The sequence below is a fragment of the Podarcis muralis genome, chromosome 11, assembly GCF_964188315.1.
Source record: "Podarcis muralis chromosome 11, rPodMur119.hap1.1, whole genome shotgun sequence".
Taxonomy (NCBI): domain Eukaryota; kingdom Metazoa; phylum Chordata; class Lepidosauria; order Squamata; family Lacertidae; genus Podarcis; species Podarcis muralis.
Genome location: NC_135665.1, coordinates 47,597,284 through 47,621,212, shown reverse-complemented (window position 1 = coordinate 47,621,212; position 23,929 = coordinate 47,597,284). Strand labels below are relative to the sequence as shown.

The 23,929-nt window shown below is 47.2% G+C and overlaps 1 protein-coding gene across 1 annotated transcript in view; it reads right to left on the bottom strand.

Moving 5' to 3' along the window:
• OXCT1 (3-oxoacid CoA-transferase 1) overlaps positions 1 to 23,929 on the bottom strand; it is a 58,555-nt gene that overhangs the window by 16,859 nt on the left and 17,767 nt on the right. The window contains exons 5-13 of the mRNA XM_028748002.2: positions 23,746 to 23,895; positions 23,136 to 23,242; positions 21,465 to 21,525; positions 10,252 to 10,359; positions 4,080 to 4,194; positions 3,858 to 3,952; positions 3,717 to 3,765; positions 2,845 to 2,917; positions 1,461 to 1,536 (exon numbers count right to left, since the gene is read on the bottom strand). Of these exons, the coding sequence (XP_028603835.2) occupies positions 1,461 to 1,536; positions 2,845 to 2,917; positions 3,717 to 3,765; positions 3,858 to 3,952; positions 4,080 to 4,194; positions 10,252 to 10,359; positions 21,465 to 21,525; positions 23,136 to 23,242; positions 23,746 to 23,895 (834 nt within the window). The remainder of the gene's footprint in view (positions 1 to 1,460; positions 1,537 to 2,844; positions 2,918 to 3,716; positions 3,766 to 3,857; positions 3,953 to 4,079; positions 4,195 to 10,251; positions 10,360 to 21,464; positions 21,526 to 23,135; positions 23,243 to 23,745; positions 23,896 to 23,929) is intronic.

Genomic DNA, 23,929 nt, shown 5'->3' with positions numbered 1-23,929 from the left:
GAAAAGAGAGCTCCTTCAGATGCACGAATGGGCTCAATTATAGGGAAGCAGAGTTTTGACTATTCTCTTTCAAAATGGAAGCTCCTGGTGCTGCTGTGTTGCAAAATGGTTTGGTCTTTCAAATCTGGAGGGTGAGGGTATAGGGGTAGGCTGGGGTCCCGTCCCCCCATTATTTCAAAAATAATAGCCCCACTGTTCACATGGAGCTTAGTAGAGTATGAAAAGAATAATTTCATTCAAACCTACATGCTTAGTCAGAAGTAAACATCACTGAGTTCAATGGGACATACGTAGGACTCCAGCCCAAGGCAAACTTTCTTTTAAGAAACTAGACTATGGTGAGGATATTAAACACTAACAGCAGGTTTATAGCAGGATGAAATTGTGGCCATTCAGATCTTGCTGGACTCCAAGTCTAATCATCTCTGACCACTGGCCATGCTTGCTGGGGCTAATAGGAGTTGGACTCCCAACAAATATCTGAGCACATTCAAAGGATAGGTTAACTCTTAAGAAGCCATTGCTCTTTCGGATTCCAAGCAAAGCAAAGAGGGCCTAAATATTATGTTACATTCATCATTCGTTGGTCAAGCCTCAAGAGTGAAGCAGACTATTTTTTCCAGGATCCCTAAATTGGTGTCAGGCGAGGCTGCATGAAAAGGCTTAACTGCTGAGAGTGAAATATCACAAGTTGCAAGTTCTCAGTGGGAGGTGAACAGACTCTGAACTACACTAAGAAAAGGAAATCCTTGCAATAAGAAAAAAACAGTTTTTTAAACAGCCCATATTATGGTGATGATGATGGTGACTACATTACATGTGTGTTTACTTCTGGAAATTGATTTAATTCATTCTGTCACCTACATTTTAGGCTTTTGCCAATTTCTCTATGGACAGCTGGATTCCTTGCTGAAAAAGCCAACGTGCCTAGGAATGACTAGATTACAAAGTGGAGAACCAAAGATGTTTAGGGAAGGGCTGTGGCTCAATGGTGAAGCATCTGCCTTGCGTGCAAAGGGTCTCAGGTTTGATCCCCAGCCCCTCCAGGTAAGGCCATCTGAAATCAGGAAGAACTACTGCCAGTCATTTTAGACAATACTGAGCTAAATGGGCCAGTTATAAGGCAGCGTCCAAAGCTCAATTAGTAGGTGAAGATTACTAGCCCGTTCTCTACTTTGATTACACAATAACATGTTTTGTTAGAAGGAGTCGTGAGCACCCACCCTGCTCTTGGGAGAACTTATGAACTGAGCTGGAATTTTTTATATGTAAAAAAAAGAAGAAGTTCTTCAATTACAGAACAAACAGAAAGCATTGGGATCACTGCGTGCATCCAAAAGGAGTCATTTTTACTACTGTTGAGAACACATCATTTCAGTGAAATGAAAAGACGCTTCTAATCACTTCGAATAAAATGCATGATGCAAATATATAATAAGGACCCTTCTCCATCTACTTACAGGAATCATCCAGTTGGCTAGATCACCATATTTAGACACCTGCATCGCTCCAAGCATTGTCAGATTAACATGTCCCCTGATAAAAGGAACAAAGAAAGAAACGAGCACGCTTTTAGCATCAGAAATTCTGGCACAATTTTTGTTTGTTCCATCTACAAGCCCTCTAACCATTCCTGAACAGTAAAAAGGTAAAGGGACCCCTGACCATGAGGTCCAGTCGTGGCCGACTCTGGGGTTGCGGCGCTCATCTCGCTTTACTGGCCGAGGGAGCCAGCGTACAGCTTCCGGGTCATGTGGCCAGCATGACTAAGCCGCTTCTGGCGAACCAGAACAGCACACAGAAACGCCATTTACCTTCCCGCCGGAGCGGTACCTATTTATCTACTTGCACTTTGACATGCTTTCGAACTGCTAGGTTGGCAGGAGCAGGGACCGAGCAACGGGAGCTCACCCCATTGCAGGGATTTGAACTGCCGACCTTCTGATCAGCAAGTCCTAGGCTCTGTGGTTTAACCCACAGCGCCACCCACGTCTCAACAGTACCTCTCTATAAAAGTACTCTCTATAAACAGTACCTGAACAGTAAAGGTAAAGGTACCCCTGCCTGTACGGGCCAGTCTTGCCAGACTCTAGGGTTGTGCACTCATCTCACTCTATAGGCCGGGAGCTAGCGCTGTCCGCAGACACTTCCGAGTCACGTGGCCAGCGTGACAAGCTGCATCTGGCGAGCCAGCGCAGCACACGGAACGCCGTTTACCTTCCCACTGGTAAGCGGTCCCTATTTATCTACTTGCACCCGGGGGTGCTTTCGAACCTCTGTATAAAAGCAGGGGCAGAAAAATAGCTTTAAAATCAAGCACCGCCGGATAGCTGCAAGACTAAAATCCCAAGCACGTTGAGGCTGCCATCTTATACCCACTTACCGAGGAGTAAGATCCATTGAATTTTAAGGCAGATATAAGGGTAGTGTCGTTACCTTGGATTATGTCCCACTGAACTCAGCGGCCTGGGATAATTATCTACATGTCAAACTTGGGACCACTCGTCATTCGCTAAACAACACACCAAGGCGGTAACGGTAAAAACAGAACATCACTGCACAGCCTGTGCCACAAAATCACCCTTAATACTCTGTTCATACAACACAAAAGATTAGTACAAAAAAAGTGTTGGCCTGACAACTGACAGCACCAGCCGAGTTGACTATTTTGAGTTCAATACCCAGCTGCTAAATCTATTGAGTTCCAACACCCAGCTACTAATTATTTTGCTGTTTCGCAGAAGACTGACGGATAGTCACTTTGGTGTGGGTTACTAATAAGTTCAGGCACCAGCTGGGCCTGTGCTCTTGACATTTAGCAAATTAGGTTTTTTCATTACATACCCTCGAATCATTGCAAAAGATTCATCGCTAGAGAAGTAGGAAGCCCCTGGAAGCACGGTGACCGTCTCTTTGCCTGTAGAAGAAACTCGGTGTTAAGTTTGCTATGGCCAACGGGCAAAATCCCAGGGTGGTGCTGGGAATCAATGTTGTCTGTGTCACACAACAAGGCTTCACAAAGCTTCTACTCTTTTTTTCGGGGGGGGGGGAGTGAGGAAAACAGAAAGACAAAAGCAATAAAACACAAATGACAAGAGTCCCTCCAAACTTCAAGTAGACTCTTCCAAGGGAGAATGCTTGCGAACGAAGATCCTTGCCAGCGACTCTGATAAAATTTTGTGACATTCCCTTAGATAGGTAGATAGGTAGATAGATAGATAGATAGATAGATAGATAGATAGATAGATAGATAGATATATGAATGTCTCTGGCATGCTGGCTCTTAAGTAAGCTTTAATTTCTCTGCAACCTTTTAAAAATATATATATTTTTGAAAGTTTGCAGATAAATTAAAGCTTATTTAAGAGCCAGCATGCCAGAGACATTAAAATGCTGCACAGTTGTACCTTGGATCTCAAATGCCTTGGCTCCCAAACAAATCAGCTCCTGAATGATTGAAACCCGGAAGTAAGTGTTTCGGTTTTTGAATGATTTTCAGAAGCCGAACATCCAGGGTGGCTTCTGATTGGCTGCAGGAACTTCCTGCAGCCAATCAGAAGCCGCACTTTGGTTTCCAAACATTTTGGAAGTCTATCTGAAGCTATCTGAAGCTGTCCATGGTTCTGTTTCTCTGCTTTCCTCTCCCACCTCCCCATTAACTTCTTGAAGGAAGGGCAGTATAAATATGTGAAAGGAAGACAAAAATCGGGTTTAACCTGCATTGATGAGGTCGGGGTCAACTTCACTTTCAGATGGGTAAGGTCCCTAGTTAAAACACAAAACAAACACTTGCATTAACTTTCCAGTCAAACGGTTGGGTTGTGTACTGATTCCCGTTGCCTGTGTCCCATTCTTACCAAGCCAAGGACTCCATTTTCACTCTGTAGATGAACAGTTATTTCTGGACTGATGAAGTTGCTGGCAAGCAGTGGGATTCCAATACCCAGGTTAGCTTAAACGGTTCGGTCAAGGTTAAACGGATCCGAGTTCTTTATTCTGTACACAAATTTATTGAATTCAAATGCGCCTTGAAAATATTTTTTTTAAAAGCGACTGCATTCCACACAGCCAAAGGATACCGTACATGCCATCCTCGAATTCAAGGGCCGCTCGCCTGATGATCCTCTCCCTTACGTTATCGCTATCTTTCTTCTGCTTGCCTTTGCTATCTTCAGCTTTGCGTAGCGACAACCTCTAGAAAAGCAAGCAGAGTGAAAAGGGTGGCGACAGCTGCACTCTTTCGTGGAACATTAAGGACCAGCATATATTATATCACAGTTGGTAAAGGCAGACCTCAGACACCCTGAAGCAGTAAGAAATATTTTTAAGATGGCCTGGGTTGGTTTACGCTAAACACTGGCCTGATCTGCGCATAACGTAAACGAAGAGAAACATTTGCAGTAAATAAGAGAGGCGACCTGGAGGTCCTATATTTACGGTAAGCTCTCTGCTGGTGTCCCTTTGCCTGTTTGCACTCAGAGTCAAACCAGGTGGCAAATTCCGTTAACCTTTTTGTGGCAGTATTTTTGATCACAGTTGTTAAGTGTAGTTTCAGCCTTTCTGTGAGTGTCTTGAATAGTTTCATGGCTTCAGCAGCAGAGTTAGCCGATATAATCGCAGTATGGATGTCCTTTAGCTCAGCTGTTTGAAGAAGGTGAGCCAGGGCTGCGTTCAGGAGGGGGGACCCTCCTGAACGCACGGAAATGCTGTTTTCCTTCCCGCCGGAGTGGTATCTACTTGCACTTTGCCGTGCTTTCGAACTGCTAGGTTGGCAGGAGCTGAGACAGAGCAACAGGAGCTCACCCCATCACAGGGATTCGAACCGCCGACCTTCTGATCGGCAAGTCCTAGGCTCTGTGGTTTAACCCACAGCACCACCCGTGTCCCTGTGCCTACTTAGGGGTGTACAAATTTGCCATTTTCGGTTCTCTAAGTTTCCCCTTTCCCCTCAGTCTTAAACTCAGTTCTCTAGATTTCCACAACAATTTGTGCATTAAAAAAAAATCCTCATGAAAATTTCACCAGCATTCACTGCTTATTTCTATGTTTGTGTGCAGTCCTGACTCAATACACACATTCAGGCAAAGCCATCTTCCCTAACTTACTGCATTTCTTGCACATTGTTTCTTTATTTCGCATCGCAAAATTCGGAGAAGTGCAAACTTCATAGGCTAGCGGCATTTCCATTTGCCTATCCGTTCAAGAAATGCAAATTAGCTTCTCATTAGAATGCCAACAAGATCAAACACCTCTTCCATTCCATAGCACCAGCCACTCACTTACATGATGAATTATACTCTACCTTTTAGGGAAACTTTCCAAGTTATAGAAAAACACTGAGCTATATGGACCCTCCCCAAACCAACTGCTGTGAACACAGCCTTTGGGTGAGTGAACGACACACTTGCCTGGTCCTTCCTCGGGTTATGCCTGAGCAACAGAAGCCCATTTCACCAAGGCAGCACTGCTAAGGGAAAGTCTCTTCCAGCTTCTGCTGCAAAACCAAAATGCTGCTCCAGGTTGCCATCTGCTGTTACCGTTTCGTACAGCATGCCAACTCCTTCCTAACCCAAGGAAGGGCTGACATTAAAAAAAACACACATTATCAATGGTGGATCAGGGCAGGTAAGACACCACCACTGGTACTCCCCATTATCCGAACCCACATGTGCAAGAAGCCTTTTCCAGAGTGAAACTGAAGCAGACTTGCCAAAAGAGCAGAAGAAACTATTTATGTACGCTACAACAGCGGCTAGGATATTACTAGCCCAAAAATGGAAAGACGACAAGATACCAATGAAAGAAGGATGGCAAGAAAAACTGATGGAATATGCTGAAATGGTGAAGCTAACTGGAAAACTTAAGAGACAAGGACAATAAAGATTTCAAAAAAAGACTGGGAACCGTTTATGTTGTATTTACAGAAACACTGTAAAGAAGTGGACTCGCTAGCAGGGTTTGAGTAAACACAATTAAGAAAACAAACACAGAAGCTAAGATGTAATAATTGGAAAATAATGAAGTGTAAGATGTAATGTGAAAAGAATTATGGTATAAAAATGATAAGGATATAATAACATTTAATTTAAAGATTACAATATTAAGGTAGAATAAAATAAGCAGAAGAAGCATATATTTAAAGAACCAGAAGAAGAAGTTAAGGGAAGTCACAGGAGGGGGGAATTATATGGTTTTTTTCCTTTGTGATAATGGTGGTTGTAATGAATCTAAAATTGTAAAATTAATAAAAATTATTTTATTTTTTAAAAAGTGTGAAACTGAAGCAGAATGAGGCACTAAAAGTTAAGAATTCTAAGATCAGTGAGAAAAAAGAATGAAAACCAAGAAAAACAATGAATCAGACACAGAATGAATGCTAAGTAGCAACAGCAGCAGTGCTTTATTAAAATTAATAATAAATAATCAGCAATGCCGCTGATTTCGTCTTCTTCTGAAGATAACGCCTCTGGCGGTACACATTTGCATGAATTCACAGGAAGTCTGGAGTAAACATTCAGCAGCTCCCAAGCCAAAAATGGACTTGGCTTGGAAAGATGTGAATTGGCCCAATAAGCAGAGCTCAGTACTTCAATTGCAGTCGGAATAAGCTCCCCAACATCCGGGGGGAATCGGTACATTTGAAGCGCTTCTGCTTAGGACTGGTGGTTTTAAAAATCCTTCAGAGTTTTTTCATTTATCTACGTTGTTTAAATAAACCCCTGCCCTATTTCACTTTCCAGGCACATGGCTTTTATTTGGCAGAACAGATTTCTGAAAGAGAGAGGGAGAAATTACACATCTTTACATTCTCCCTCCAGGGCACTCCTGCATGCATCTTAGAACTGGACGTGGAAGCCTGGAAGCAGCCAGACTGCTACCAGGATGCTTATACAGTGGTACCTTGGTTCTCGAACAGAATCCGTTCCGGAAGACCGTTTGACTTCTGAAAATGTTCAAAAACCAAGGCACAGCTTCCGATTGGCTGCAGGAGCTTCCTGCACTCAATCGGAAGCCATGGAAGTCGCGTCGGATGGCTTCCCAAAATAGTTTGCAAAGCGGAACACCTACTTCCAGGTCTGCGGTGTCCGGGAATCAAAACATTTGAGTCACAAGGTGTTCGAGAACCAAGGTACGACTGTATACTGTATCCATGAAGCACCAAGGCTTCTGAAACTAAAACTCTGACTTGCATCTTGGCCCAAGTCTCTGCTTCTTCTCACTTTTGAAACTGAGGCATAAAGAAAACGCGAAGATATGTTTAATAGCAGCTTAAATCGGAATTAGGCTTCCCTTGGGATGTTTTGCTCTCCCAGCCAGAGCCAGGCCAGATATTACAGCCATAATTATTCCTCTCCTAATATGATAAACTATCTTCCTTTTCCAGGCACTCTAAGCTAAATCTGCTTTATACTGGAACCCTCACTCGGCACTCGGGTGGATAACCGCATTCCGTCCAAGACCAATTTACGTTTGAAGAAGCGAGCCCAGAGCCTCCAAGGTAGATGCAATTTTTATAGGCACTCTCACTCTTAAGACAGTAAACAGAGGAGCTTGCCGTTCCATCGCCTGTTTTGACAAGGCAGATCCCTAGAAGGATTACAAAACTCAGCAGACCAAAATTAATCCCTGCTGTAACTTTGGTCTAGACGATATAAAACACTTAAAAACGAGGTTCGGGGGGGGGGGGGGAGTGGCGTCGAAGGGAGGGAGAGAGGGGAGAAGCCGGTCTGGAGAACAGGAGAAAAACTGAAAACAATCATGGCTTGGCTATGCAGTAACGAAGATCTATACCCAGCCACCTATCGGGCTGAAGAAGAATCGGGAATAATATTTGATGCTTAGCCTCAAAAGGAAAAGGTAAGCAGTGCTATCGTTCAGCACACGTAAGATGCATTTAATTATTTATTATATATCTCTCTCCCTTCCTTCCTTCCTTGAGCTCAAACTGACATATATGGAGGTTCCAAAATGGTCTCCTGTCCAGGTACCGGTCAGACCCTGATCTGCTTATCTTCAGCAAGGTGGCTGCATCATATGCCCTTAGGACCTTGCCTTGGAACCAAAGCATTAAAACAAGAGTTTTATCACAAGGGTCGGTTTTTCAAGTTTTCTATGTTCAGTTATCCATTCTTAAGGAAATCAGCCCTGAGTGCTCACTGGAAGGACAGATCCTGAAGCTGAGGCTCCAATACTTTGGCCACCTCATGAGAAGAGAAGACTCCCTGGGAAAGACCCTGATGTTGAGAATGATTGAGGGCACAAGGAGAAGGGGACGACAAACGACAGAGGACGAGATGGTTGGCCAGTGTTTTCGAAGCTACCAGCATGAGTTTGACCAAACTGCAGGAGGCGGTGGAAGACAGGAGTGCCTGGCGAGCTCTGGTCCATGGGGTCACAAAGAGTCGGACACGACTAAACGACTAAACAACAACAACAACAAATGTTCAGGCAAAGCTTTCCCTATGGATATGCCTGCTGAGGAACGGTTCCGTATCTGCCACAGACCCCTTGTGCTCTGCAAAGAGTTCTGAGGCAGGTTATATAGAGGGTGTGCAAATTGATGTGAGACACTGCCCTGGTGTTCCTTCCCAATTCAAACTATCCATGGAGCTGCCTTATACAGGGAGTCACAACATGGGTCCGTTTATTTTTTAATTATTTTACATTATTTATTTCCACCAGGTAGGTCTCAAAGCGACTACCAACAATAAAAATATACACTGTGCAAAATTTTAAACATAACTTTAACCTCCAAAACACAGTTAATACTGACTGGCAGGGGCTTTCCAGAGTTTCAGCCAGGGGTTTCTCTCTCTACAGTTGCTGGAGATTGCCATGGACTGAACCTTTTTGCATGTAAATCATGAGCGCCAGTTCTGAATCGCAGCTCTTCCCTAATCTCCGCGTTCCTCACAAAACAGTATGGAAACCACTTCTAATAATAGGTCAACAGAATCGTAAGAAATGACAGCCACCTGGCCCCACAACCAGCAACACGAAAAACAATTATCTGCTCAACAGGCTTCCAAAGGATCCCCTCTTGGCATGAGGTAGTCAGGAGGGTACCCTCCAAAATATCCTGTTACTCCCGACCATTTGTCATGCTGGCTGGGAGCAACTGAAGTTGGCTACCCCCACCAAGGTCACTCAAACGACACCCATTCTCCAGAGAAGAGGCATGCACTTGCAGAGACAAGAGCTCTAGCTGGCTTAAGTAAAGGTAAAGGTAAAGGGACTCCTGGCCATTAGGTCCAGTCGTGACCGACTCTGGGGTTGCGGCGCTCATCTCGCTTTATAGGCCAAGGCAGCCAGCGTTTGTCCGCAGACAGCTTCCGGGTCATGTGGCCAGCATGACTAAGCCGCTTCTGGCAAACCAGAGCAGAGCACGGAAACACCGTTTACCTTCCCACTGGAGCGGTACCTACTTACCTACTTGCACTTTGATGTGCTTTGGAACTGCTAGGTTGGCAGGAGCAGGGACTGAGAAACGGGAGCTCACTCCATCGCGGGGATTCGAACTGCCGACCTTCTGATCAGCAAGCCCTAGGCTCTGTGTTTTAACCCACAGCGCCACCCGCGTCCCAGCTGACTTAAATAAGCCAAGCTAAAAGACTGAGAGATGCTTGGGCACACATGCCCACACACAACATACCAGCCAAGCATCTTCGCACCCCCAGAGCCCAGGGCGGCAGGTCAGGGTTCTTGCCAATGCAAAAATATGGTAATAACCGGATTCTAAAAATGAGCTCAGAATTCATCCACTCTTTCTCACCAAAGGATGTTGGACACAGCTGCAATTTTGGGGGCTATTTAGTGAAATTCAGATGTAATTAATGAAGTGCTGAGGATGCGTTCTGTTAAGTGGGTCGCATTGGGATTCAACCTTCATTTATAATTGGATATGGAAACGGCATGGTGTCTGCTGAGGTCCACAGAGGCACAAAAATGTTTTATTGCTTATACATTCAAGCTCCGATGAGATTATCAGCTTTTGTTTTTTTCAAAAAAGAGTAGGAAAAAACAAGTTTCCAGCCCCTCAGGATAAAGATATGCTTGGGTGGGTGTATGTGGGTGGGTGTTGAATTTTTTTAGAAGTCAGAGAGGTGGCTAAGCAGTATCACCCGTGATTGGGAGGCATCACTCCTTGTAACTAGCAAAACCCATAATTATGCAAAATAAGAGAAGCAACACAAATGTGCCCAGGCTGCATGGGCAAACACACAGGATGGCCCCAAACCCGTTAAAACTTACCTCGATTCTTTTTTCATACTTTCCCCCTTTGATGAGACGATGGACATAGATCTTGGGGACATGAATATCTTCTGGGGCAAAGGAACCAACGTCCACAATTTCTTCTACCTGAGCAGATGTGGAAAACAAAAAGGGTAAAAATCAGAGGGTGCACACAGTACACAAAGATTAGCAGATGGCAACATGCAGCGCCCTTCAGTTCCTTTTGAAGAGGTAAGTCCCCAGGTCCTCCAAGAGCTCTCAATTTATGAAGTGAGGTGAGGGCTTGGGAGAGCCAGTGTGGTGTAGTGGTTAAGAGCGGTGGGCTCGTAATCTGGTGAACCGGATGCGCTTCCCCGCTCCTCCACATGCAGCTGCTAGGTGACGTTGGGCCAGTCACACTTCCCTGAAGTCTCTCAGCCTCACTCACCTCACAGAGTGTTTGTTGTGGGGGAGGAAGGGAAAGGAGATTGTTAGCCACTTTGAGACTCCTTAAGGGAGTGAAAGGTGGGATATCAAGTCCAAACTACTACTCCTCCTCCTCTTCTTCTTCTTAGATCCTTTAACTGGAAGTCTGACTTTCTCTACTACCCACTTCCTGGTTCTGAAAGCAAGTGTTGCACAGATTGAAAGTAAGTGTTGCACACACTGAGCGCCATGTGCACAGCATGCTTTTAAGTCAAGAGCGTCAGGTGGTTCCCAAGAACAAGCGTGCCACCCATTCTCCAAGGTAGTTTGCTGTCCCAAGATCACCCACTGAGCTTCACTGCAGAGTGGGGAGTTAAAATCCAGTCTCTCCTGCCCTAGTCTAGCAGGCCAACCACTATACTACACTGACTCCTGACACCCCACCAAAGCGTCCACACTGAATATTCTAGAATAAAAGAGCCTGAAGCCAAGCAGGTAACGTTTGCATGTTTATGCTAGAGGAGAAAGCCGCCTCGGCTGCCTACTCACACTCTCAGCACTTCAAGGTCTTGCTATTAATTGCCAGATGGGAACAGAATGTCCCCTGCCAGTATTTAACTTTCTTGCTCTCTCCAGCAAAACGGTGAGGTACTGTGCAATGGTCCTCTCTTTAACCAAAGAGTCAGCCAAGGCGACGGCTTAGAAGTGCAATCTGAAGGTGCAACTGTGCCTGTAGCTGCTTTGAGAACCAGCAGCTACTACAGTCACTAGGAGGCTTCTCTCCATACGACGCCTTTCCAAGAGGAAAATATTTGAGCAGACACTATTTTCTCTCTCTCTTCATATACCCATGATCTTTCACTTTACTTCTTGGAAGCAAGGAGCATTTTACAAAGCAAAAAAATATATATATGAGCACGCATTTATTCTGAGCGTATAGTTTGGGACACCTCAATTCATAACATGTGCAGAATGCACATGTTGCCACCCCATGTGCTAAGAACACCAAAGACATTTATTTAAGCAGGTGGGTTGTCCCCATGGGCTTATAAAAGAATAAGCGTTTTGAAATGCCAGTCGGAGAAACTCATCATAACTCAAGATGCGCATTGCAACATAATAGTCGAAGCACAGCAAGACTCTTCCCCACAGAAACTCCAAATAGGATTGAGGAGCACCGTGGGGGTGGGGGAAGCAACAAAACGCACCATTTTCCAATTTGACAGAAGCAAGCAAACAGCCAAGCCTCTCTCCATCCTGCCTTACTTTGCAAAACAGCAGTAGGTACCCAGCAGAACACCAAAGGAAAAATGTCTTCCTATTCTAGCCTTCTAATAAACCTTTCAAACCATTAATTCTACCCCCCACCTTAAACTATGAAAGAGGAAAAACAGAACCAGAGCTCTAGATGGATTCCTAAGGCTGAAATGTGGAAGACCAAGATGGCATCATGGCCAAATACATTGTTGTCATTGTCGTATTTATGTATCGATATCCTACTTTTCTCCCAAGCTGCATGAAGCACTGCAACCTTGTGCATCTGGGAATCCTGGGTACAAACCTTTGCTCTTGGCAGTAAAGTGTGCAAAGATTCACTACTAGTGACAATTGCCACAGGAATTTCCTGGACACAAAATGCTAATTCTTGGATCCTTGCAGCTGGGAAGCCACTAAAGACGGATGCCCAAGTTCATCCATTCAGCAGGTGCAAATTCATATCTTACACCAGTATATAAAAGCATTTTTGAGTGGCCAACGCTGCAATGTTTAATGCGGAAAAGTGATTGTGTGGAAGCTTGGACACGATCCAGGAAGCAACCCTTGACCCTCCAGATGTTATTAGACTCCAACTCCCATCGTTCCCGACCTTTGGCCATGCTGCCTACGGCTAATAGGAGATGGATTTCAACACCATCTGGAGGGTCTCAGGTTAGCTACCCCTGAATTAGAAAAAAGGGGCAAGATAATAATAATATTATAATAATTTATTATTTATACCCCGCCCATCTGGCTGGGTTTCCCCAACCACTCTGGGCGGCTCCCAACAGAATATTAAAAACACGATAAAATATCAGTTATTAAAAACTTCCCTAAACAGGGCTGCCTTCAGATGTCTTCTAAAAGTCAGATAGTTGCTTATTTCCTTGACATCTGATGGGAGGGTGTTCCACAGGGCGGGTGCCACCACCGAGAAGGCCCTCTGCCCGGTTTCCTGTAACCTCACTTCTCGCAGTGAGGGAACCGCCAGAAGACCCTCGGCGCTGGACTCAGTATCTGGGCTGAACGATAGGGGTGGAGACACTCCTTCAGGTATACTGGGCCAAGGCCGTTTAGGGCTTTAAAGGTCAGCACCAACACTCTGAATTGTGTTTGAAGAAACTCACTGGCAGGCCAAAGCCCCTATTGCAGCTTCCTGGCTGATGCGTAGTCAGTGTGGCGCATCTCGGAATTCAAATTTGTGAGGTAGAATTAGAATTAAGCGGAGTTTCTGGGATGCAAGAGCCAGGACTGTTATCGGCAATATAAGAGTGTGCATTTATAAGCATGGCCATTTCTCAGCGTCTCATCGTTAACAATGAAAGCAGCACCACAATTTTTGGTGACTAATGGAGCTATTCATTCCTGTCCCACAATGTAATGAAAGTCCATTGTACCTGCGATAGCAGCATTCTAATGGCGTTGCTAAGTAACCAAAGATACATTGCAGGGGTTTTAATTACATTTCCTTAATTAGTTGTGGGTGAAAGAGCATTTCTGCACTCAGATCAGAGCCCCACCCCCACCCCTTTGTTCCTCTTCCTTGCTAAATCAAACCTCATCTTCCAGTCTCCCAACTATTCCATAATGAATGACGATCTCAAAAATCAGGAGGAAAACTAGGCTTCTGTTATCCTAGCTTTCGTTTTTCCCTTTGGTAAGGAACCATTCCACTTACAAAGTATTCTACAAATGGGATATAAAAAGAAACTAATGACATATGAAAACAGCACGCTCAATTTTCACTGGACTGCATTGGAATTTTTATCTCTATTTGCCATTTATATCCTGCATTGGGGTTTGTCTCTTCGTTTGAGGCGGGATGGGTATTGTTAAGTCGTGGGTTGACATAGCAGCCGGCACAGCGATTTCTTCAAGTAGCTCTTTATTCTGGTAAGCTGGAATAGAACTGACTGCGAACAGCTCAGCCGGCCTGTATTTATAGGCAGCCGGCTGTCAACATTGTAACCACAACAGCCCAGAGTTCCCGCCTAAAATAACTGCCGCGGACCTGAGTGAAAACTATCTACAGACCTGAGTGAAAACTATATACAGTATCCCCCTGTTGGCCCAGGTTGAAACTAGACTACATAACACCCCTCCCCACCGAGATAAGGCGTTAGTTACAATCGTAATGGTTTCCTTATATACAGCACTACGCGTAATGGTTCCATTAAGCACAAAAGCATATCGGTTACATTTCCCATACTTAGACCAACAGTGATACCTGTCCAACAACATAGTCCTTTAAATAAGTTGGGCGCTTGGAAACCCTGCCAGACCGCCGGGGACTGGTAGCCAAGTCCGGAGGGCCACACAGTTCTCGCTGAGGCTGTGGTGCGACCCTAGGTGGCGTTGGCACCAACTCCCCTGGATCCGCTGCTGTGGGTGGAGCCTCCGCAAGTGGAGTGGTCTGAGTCTGTTCTGAAACGGCTTGGTTCGGCTCCACGCTGGCAGTTTGCGAGGGAGGTGTAGGTGGGGCCTCGCCATCTGTACGTGTCTCTTCTGGAGCCGCAAACGCAGTTGGGGGCACCTCGGTAGTGTCCAAGTCCCCAACCCTGCGCCTAAGCTGGTCTATGTGCCGTCGCCACAAGCGTCCGTCTTCGAGTGCCACCTGGTACGAGCGAGGTCCAGTGACTCCCACTACTGTGGCTGGCACCCAAGGGATGTCCCCCACATAGTTCCGGGCAAAGACCTGGTTTCCTGGGACAAATGACCGTGGTGCGTTGGCACAGCCTGGGGGTTCAGCCACGGCAAAGTCTGGGTGTAGCCGGTCGAGCGGTGACCTGAGGCGGCGGCCCATAAGCAGTTCAGCAGGACTCCTCCCTGTGGCCGCATGAGGGGTGATGTGTTGCACGAACAAGTATTCGGCGACCCGCTCATGCCAGTCTCCCCGGTCCAGGCGCGCCAGTGCCTCTTTTGTCGAGCGCACCATTCTTTCCGCTTGCCCGTTGCTGGATGGATGAAAGGGTGCCGTTAGGGCATGGCGGATGCCCAGTCCCAAAAGATACCGCTCAAACGTGCCTGACGTGAACTGCGGTCCGTTGTCAGAGACAAGGACATCAGGACACCCATGCGTTGCAAACAGGCCTCGCAGCACCCGGATGACAGCTTCGGTAGTGGTGGAGGGCATCAGGGCGACCTCCAGCCATTTGGAATAGGCGTCCACCACTACCATAAAAGTCCGGCCGTGAAAAGGGCCAGCCAGATCGATGTGCACCCTCGACCAGGGTGTCTTTGGCGTCTCCCAGGTGTGTCCCTTAGCTGCCGGTGGTGCAGGCCTCGACTCCTGGCACGCTTGACAGGCAGACACCCAGGCAGTGATGGCATCGTCCATATTAGGCCACCAGACGTAACACCGAGCCAACGCCTTCATTTTGACAATTCCCGGGTGGCCAACGTGCAGAGCCTCCAGGACGCGCTGACGGAGTCCCTGGGGAATCACGACGCGGTCTCCCCACAGCAGACAGCCGCGATGAGCTGAGAGTTCATGTTGTCTGGTTGCGAAGGGCTGGAACTCCGATGCAAAGGGCCCTTGTGGCCACCCCCTCCACACCCAGTTGAGCACCCGGCTGATGGTGCGATCCTGGGCAGATGCGGAGGCCACAGTGGCAGCTGATACAGGCGCTTCCGGAAGATCCTCAATCAGAAGGAGCGATGAAGCTGGAGCCGGGTCTTCCACAAATGCTGGAAGAGGGCAACGGCTGAGGGCGTCGGCATGGCCCATCGATTTCCCCGGGCGATGGATGAGCCGGTAGTGGTAGGCAGCCAGGAAAACAGTCCATCGCAGCATGCGTGGTGAGAGGACCGGTGGAGTTGGACGATCACCGGCGAGGAGGCCCAGGAGTGGCTTGTGGTCAGTGATGAGGTCAAAAGTCCTGCCATAGAGGTATTCATGGAACCTCTTCACTCCAGCCACAAGTGCCAGTGCCTCCTTGTCGAGCTGGCTGTAATTCCGTTCCGTCGGAGATAGTGTCCTGGAAAAGTAGGCGAGCGGTGCTTCTCTTCCATCTGGAAAACGGTGACTAAGGACAGCACCGATGCCAAAAGGTGAGGCGTCGCAGGCAAGGACCAGCGGCCTGGATTCACTGTACTGTACCAGCACACTGTCCGAAGAAAGGAGAGCCTTGACCGCGTTGAAGGCCGCCGTCTCCCGATGACCCCAGGCCCAAGGCGTCTTAGTGCTAAGGAGTCGGTGAAGAGGCTCAGCCACTGTGGCTTTGTGGGGCAGGAACATGTTATAAAAGTTCAGCAGCCCCAGGAACGCCTGCAACTCCGTTTTGTTCTTTGGAGTGGGGGCCTGCTGGATAGCGCGGATCTTGGCTGTGGTTGGATGAAGACCGGAGGCATCGATAAGATAGCCCAGGAACTCTACCTGTGGAACGGCGATCTGGCACTTCTCCCTTTTTACCTTGAGCCCGGCCTCCTGGAACCTGGTCAGCACGGCACGGAGGCGCTCGAACAGCTGCTGGTGTGAGTCTGCAGACACCAAGACGTCATCAAAATATGGTACCACGCCCGGAAGCCCTTGCAGGAGACGCTCCATAAGGCCTTGGAAGATGCCAGGAGCCACACTCACCCCGAACTGCAACCGGCGGCAACGGAATGCCCCCCGGTGGGTGACGATCGTCTGGGCTTCAGCAGTGGCATCATCGACTGGCAGTTGTTGATAGGCTTGGGCAAGGTCCAGCTTAGCGAAGACCTTACCCTCACCCAGGGAATGCAGCAGGTGTTGGACAACAGGAACCGGATAAGCGTGCTGCTGAAGTGCCTTGTTGATCGTGCACTTGTAGTCAGCGCAGATTCTCACCGACCCATCTGGCTTGACAGGCGTGACGATGGGGGTTTCCCACTTTGCGTGGTCAACCGGCTCCAAAACTCCTTGGGCGATCAGTTTGTCCAGTTGTTCGTCCACCTTAGCCTTGAGAGCAAAGGGAACCCGGCGTGGCTTTAGCTTGATGGGGGCGACTTGTGGATCCAGGCTAAAGGAGATGGGCGTACCTGTATATTGGCCCAAGGTGCCGTCAAAAACCTCGGCAAAGTCTTTGACCAGACCCTCAGTCTCTGCGTTAGAGATGCAGTTGATGCCGGTGACTTCCAGGCCGAGGGCATCAAACCAGTCTAGCCCTAGGAGGCTTGGCCGCTGACCTTCGACCACCACCAACCGGAGCAGGCCCAAAAAATCCTTGAAGGCGATCCGGAACCGGCCAACGCCTACCACGGGAACGTCGTTTCCCTGGTAGTCTCTCAGGTGTACGCGGTGAGAGTCGAGTTGCCTTTTGGACACTCTGGGTACCAGTCTTTTGATGGTGCTCCATGACACGATGGACAGGGCAGACCCGGTGTCGATCTCCATGTCACATGGAGCTCCTTCAATGAGCACCGTGACGTTCAGCTTGCGTCTCGTAGGCGAGTCGGTTTGGCCAATCGTGGTTCCAGACGGGCAGCGGCAGTTGGTGAGAGCGAAACAACTTTCCTTGGCAGACTGGAGTGAAGACTTGGACTTGCGAGTCGATGAAGGGGGGGTGTCAGACGGAGCCGATCGGCAGACCTTAGCGATGTGGCCCCTTCTGGAACACCTCCTACAGATGGCGTCTCTGAATCGACACTTGGCACGGGAATGGTTGCCTCCGCAGCCAGCACATTCCGGTTGGCCCTTGGACTTCTGTTGGAACTTCCTGCGCTCCCGCTTTGTCTGGTGCACATCATCGTCTTCACTGGAGGATGCCTCCTCACTGCTGGCCTCTTCATGATGCACCGGAACGGGCTCCCTAGCAAGACGCAGGCTGCTGGACTTGCGGATCTCCTGAGCGGAGCGTTCAGCAGCTTCTGAGGCCACAGCCTCCTCAATGGCTTTCTGTAGCGTGAGGTCTGGCTTGGCTAGGAGACGCCGTTGCAGATGGATGTCCCGGACCCCGCAGACGATTCGATCCATCAGGGCATCGTCTAAGTCTCGGAACTCACAGTGCATTGCAGCCTGTCGCAGGGCGGTGGTGTAGTTGTTGATTGACTCCCCCTCTGCCTGGTTCCTGTGGTAGAACGCATGGCGGGCAGCAATCTTGGACGGCTTTGGTGCGTAGTGGTTGCGGAGCTTCTCTTGGATCGTGTCCCATGGTGATGCCTGGACTGCTTCAGGCGCAACCAACGCTCGGGCCGTCTCAAACACCTCAGGCCCACAGAGGCTGAGGAATAGGCCCCGCTTCCGATCCTGTGATACTGCTGTCAGTTCGTTGGCTTGGAGGTAGCAGTCGAACCGAGCGAGGTAGGAGTCCCATGATTCAGAGGCTGGCGCAAACGGCGGTAGAGGCACAAGTGAAGCCATGATTCCGATGCCGGCGTGAAGGGCGATGGATGGAACACAGTGCTCTAGCCAGAACAGTCAGCTCTGAACTGGTTCTGCCCAGTGATTTCGCTCAGTGATTTCGCTCTGTGATTCAGCTCAGTCGTTCGGTCCCAGCGCCTGCCAACCTAGCAGTTCGAAAGCACCCCCAGGTGCAAGTAGATAAATAGGGACCACTTACTGGCGGGAAGGTAAACGGCGTTTCCGTGTGCTGTGCTGGCTCACCAGATGCAGCTTTGTCACGCTGGCCACGTGACCCGGAAGTGTCTCCGGACAGCGCTGGACCCCGGCCTCTTAAGTGAGATGGGCGCACAACCCTAGAGTCTGGCAAGACTGACCTGTACTGGCAGGGGTACCTTTACCTTTATATTGATTTTTGGACATATTACTTGACCAGATGACTTCATTGTGAAGTTTGGAGAAGTGCAAATGTCAAAAGATGGTTGTGTTTTGCTTCACGTATTGTTTTGGAAAGGATGAATTAGGTATAATTGCAAACTGAATTGCATTTCTTCCCCATCCCTAGGACTTCCTTCCCTTACTGTTGGAGAGATAATGCAGAGGGCTACACTGTAGATCTGTGTGCTGCATTCTAAACTGCCTGGGCCCAATATGCCTGAAGGAGTGTCTTCACCCCCATCATTCACTGATGTCCAGCTCCAAGTGTCTTCTGGTGGCTCCCTCACTGTGAGAAGTGAGATTATAGGGAACCAAGCAGAAGGCCTTTTCAGTGGTGGCACCTGCCCTGTAGAACGCCCTCCCATCAGATGTCAAGGAGATTGTTGTTGTTGTTGTTTAGTCGTTTAGTCGTGTCTGACTCTTCGTGACCCCATGGACCAGAGCACGCCAGGCACTCCTGTCTTCCACTGCCTCCCGCAGTTTGGTCAAACTCATGCTGGTAGCTTCGAGAACACTATCCAAACATCTCGTCCTCTGTCGTCCCCTTCTCCTTGTGCCCTCCATCTTTCCCAACATCAGGGTCTTTTCCAGCGAGTCTTCTCTTCTCATGAGGTGGCCAAAGTCTTGGAGTCTCAGCTTCACGATCTGTCTTTCCAGTGAGCACTCAGGGCTGATTTCCTTAAGAATGGAGAGGTTTGATCTTCTTGCAGTCCATGGGACTCTCAAGAGTCTCCTCCAGCACCATAATTCAAAAGCATCAATTATTCTGCGATCAACCTTCTTTATGGTCCATCTCTCACTTCCATACAGTACATCTACTGGGAAAACCATAGCTTTAACTATACGGACCTTTGTCGGCAAGGTGATCCCTTCATGGATCACTGCCTTGCTGTGGCGAAGGTGCTTGAATAACTCAGAGAAGCTATGGGCCACCCAAGATGGACAGGTCATAGTGGAGAGTTTTGACCAAACGTAATCCACCTGCAGCAGGAACTGGCAAGCTACTCCAGTATCCCTGCCAAGAAAACTCCATGGGATGGGTATACTTGTGCCCAATCCTACCTACACAAAATTCTTCAACTTCTCTCTAGATGCGTAAGGGCAGCTTTCTCTTCCATCCCTGGGGAACAATCAAATAATTACGGCCTTCAGAACACCCGCTGTTTTGCAGAAGGGTTAACAAGCGCACACTGGAAACTCAGGTTTGTGAAATTAAAAGTGCCTCAAAGTTGCTCTGTTTGCCCTGGCTCAACAAATCTGTTTTAAAAAACCACCACCACCACCGAATCTTTTGGGGCTAGGAGAGTAACCAGAAGATCAGGATGAATGCTGACAGTCATAAATCTTCCCTGCAAACAAATCGGATTGAAAGCTCAAGTGAAAAATTGGACATATACCACCCTGGGCTCATTCGGGAGAAAGGGTGAGAAACAAATTTTATTTATAAAATAACCTCTGAGTAAGTTTTGGACAAGCAGATCGGAGTGAAAGCTCAATACAGTGGTGCCTCGCAAGACGAAATTAATTCGTTCCGTGAGTTTTTTCGTCTTGCGATTTTTTTCGTCTTGCAAAGCACGGTGTCGGAAAAGTTTTGGAAAAGCTTCAAAAATCACCAAAGTCTTCAAAAACCTCAAAAAAGGCTACCACACCGCGTGCTATGAGTTGCTCCTCGAAGTCAAGTCGCAACTGTATTAACGGTTTTAAGAAAAAGGAAACAAACTTGCAAGACGTTTCCGTCTTGCAAAGCAAGCCTATAGGGAAAATCGTCTTGCGAAGCAGCTCAAAAAACAAAAAACCCTTTCGTCTTGCGAGTTTTCCGTCTTGCGAGGCATTCGTCTTGTGAGGTACCACTGTAAACAGGCTGTCTGGGGGAGTCCAAAAATAGCTTCTCAGTGTGAACCAGGAACTGACATCCAGAAAACAAGATGGTTATATAGATCTCTATATAAGCTATATATTCACATAAGCCTGTTCTGCCCAGTCTATTCTATTCCCTTCTGCTACCTAGTTCTCAGTTTCCCCATTTTTCAGTCTGTCAGTATTCTACAACATTTACTTTTTGTGTGGCTGCTTCCCCACCCTCTAGGATATATTTTAGCTATAGATTTGCTTTTCTGTCTGTGTATAATTATTACCTCAAGTCTGCTGGGTACTTCTTCTCTTGAGCGTCAGTGAGGTTTTGGCTACATAAGCACAAGCACGGGAAGACTGGTATGCCAGCATACAGCTGCTGAAGATCTCATCTGCACTATACCTGAAAGTGGTATGATGCTGTTTTAAAACAGTCATGGCTTCCCCCAAAGAATCCTGGGAAATGTAGTGTGCTCAGGGTACTGGGAGTTGTGAGGAGACCCCTATTCCCCCTCACAGAGCTACAATTCCCATAGTTCCCTGGGAAGAGGGACAGACTGTTAAACCACTCTGAGGACTGCAATCGTCCCTGCTGATATCGCTTTCTATGCAATGGAATTTTAATATAGTTTAGTTTAGTTGGTGGAGGAACATTAAATCTTGGGGGTCTCCACCTTCAGCCCGCAGGCCTCAGGTGAGCACTAGGCCTTTCGTAGTTGTATACCAGAAACAGGTGTTCAGGTTTTACGTTTACGCAGATGATACCACAGCTTATCATCATTTGGGTTTTTCCAAAATCCTTCCCTCTTCTATCCCTGCTGCAGGTAAAGGCATATCATCTTCAACTGGAGCAGAACATCACACCTGGTTTCAGTTGTGCATGTATACAGCATCTGTCAACTTCATCTGAGCAATTCGCAAAGATCTGTAAGGAGTCCTTGCAAGCTTTCAAGTACAAGTAAAAATTGTTTGACCTTACCTCTACTACAGTTGTTCTGGCAGCTTTACACATGGGCTGGTTAAAGTTTCTTGCCGTTTTCCTATTTGAGGCAGAGAAAAGGGGAAGGGGAAGTTAACTGAAAGCAAAAGATAGGAGAGTATTTTCTGCTCACATTCAGGCTGTCATATTACTGTAATATCAGGGAAAGCACTGGGTCAACCTAAATTTAAAGGAATTAGGGAGGAGGGAGAAGATAGCAGTAAGGAGGTAACATACAGACCTTTGCATACCTAGGATATGTTTAAGAACACATTTAAAATTGCAGGCTTGTTTACCATGCAGTGTGTGTTTGTGTGCATGTGTGCTACTGTTTAAAAGAAGGGGTGGGGGACTTTGCAATGCGCTCCTTCTAAGTGTCAACTGGGAAGCAGGTTCCACTGAGTTCAGCAGTGTTTACTCCCAGCTAAATAAAATGGGCAACAGGGTGAACATCCAGGGCACATTTTGCAACGTGGAGGGGAGAAAGGAGATTATCCAGGTGGCACATCATTTGTGACACCTATTTGACCACTGAATGAGGGAAGAGCAAGACTTAGCTGCAGAAATACTTCATTGCCTTCTACCCAGAAGATTCCCACTAGCAAACCAAGGCCCATGGCAAACACAATATTGGTTGTTTTTTTCTGGGGAGGGGGGGGGTGGTTATATAAAAATCAGACATGTGTTTAAGAATATAAAAACGTAAGAAGAGCCTGCAGGATCAGGCCAATGGCCTATCTAGTCCAGCATCCTGTTTTCACAGTGGCCAACCAGATGCATGTGAGAAACAAGTGCAAGAGCAACTCTCCATTCCTTGAAATGAGCTGTCTTTGTTTGATTATGTTGTACATGGGTGAAGAAGGGGAAGGGAATAGGGGGGGAGGGTTGGTGAGCAGAGAAAACAGGGGGTCAATCCCATCGTTATACGGGTGTCAAGTTTCTCTGATAATGTGTCTCAAATGATGGTCTAAGGCACAGACTCTAAGCCTTGGTAGAGCGGCCTCAAAACTAAATCAAAGGATCCTATTTTCTAGATATTTCTCTCTATCCTGAGCTCATCATACAACATAAAAAAATGTTTGGGCTTCTACTGCCCCCTCCTGGACACCTTTGCTTTATTAAATGCTAAATGAGTCCCTGTGGTCGCCAAATTTGGGTGTTGCATGAAGCAAGAAATGCAGATTTCTTTTTTAAAAAAATTCAGATCCACCCTATTTGTTTTCTATAGCATTATATGTTCATTCTCCATCTATTCAATCCTTATGTTTCCTAAATCTCCACTTTTCACAGGTCATAAGAAACAGAGTCAGACCATTGGTCCCTCTAGGTGAAAACTGTCTGCATTAACACACTCAAAACCTAAACATAACCAAAAAAAAACCCAACCCTGTAGAGTGGGCTACACAACTTTTAAATTAAACTTTTTAAATTTAATGTGAGCTGCAGGTGCATCCCAACACAAGGGGGGGGGGAGGGAGAAAGCCCCTTGGAGCTGCGCATTACAGGGGAAGAACATTTGCACACTGACGGGTCAGCTTTGTCCAACATGACTGATCTTCTCTTTCAGGATACTCTGGTGAGCTTCCAAAGGAAGTCCAAGATTTCCTGACGAACCCTTTGAAAACTGCTGCTTTGGAGAAAAGCATATCTGCTCCGTGTGCAATACTGTACCTGAAGATAATGTTCCCAGCACGATCAGATTTCCACGCCTTCACTAGCGCAAAATCCCCCGTTATCGACTTTTCCATAATATAGTGTCGCCCATCAAACTCCCTCACCTGTGAGAAGCCAGGAGCGGGAGGAAATATTTGAAAAGTTTTTCATCTTGAAAACCGTTCCCTCCCATGTTGGCATTTTAAATTATTCCTTTGCAGAATGCCAAGCAATAGGGTTGGGGGCATGGCTGATGCTAACTGGTCAAAAGACTCACATGGTTTTAATAAATAAATAAATAAATAAATAAATAAATAAATAAATTATTATTTATACCCCACCCATCTGGCTGAGTTTCCCCAGCCACTCTGGGCGGCTCCCAATCGAGTATTAGAAACAATACAGCGTTCAATATTAAAAACTTGCCTAAACAGGGCTGCCTTCAGATATCTTTTAAAAATAGGATAGCTGTTTATCTCCTTGACATCTGATGGGAGGGCGTTCCACAGGGCGGCGCCACCACCGAGAAGGCCCTCTGTCTGTCTGTTATGGACTCTCTTCCCAAGAACGATGGTCCCCTACCGCTGCCCTAGCTCCACTATTAAAACACACAGGCATGATCTTTTACCTCTCTGGGCTCGCTGGCAAGGGCAACAGTACCGTCTGTGTTGTATTTGATCGGAGCCCCTCCTTCTTGCACTAAAGTCCCGTACCCCGTGCTGGTGAAGAAAGCTGGGATGCCCGCTCCTCCTGCTCGAATGCGCTCAGCCAGGGTGCCCTAGAAGGAAAGAAACTGTTAAGTACAGAGACCG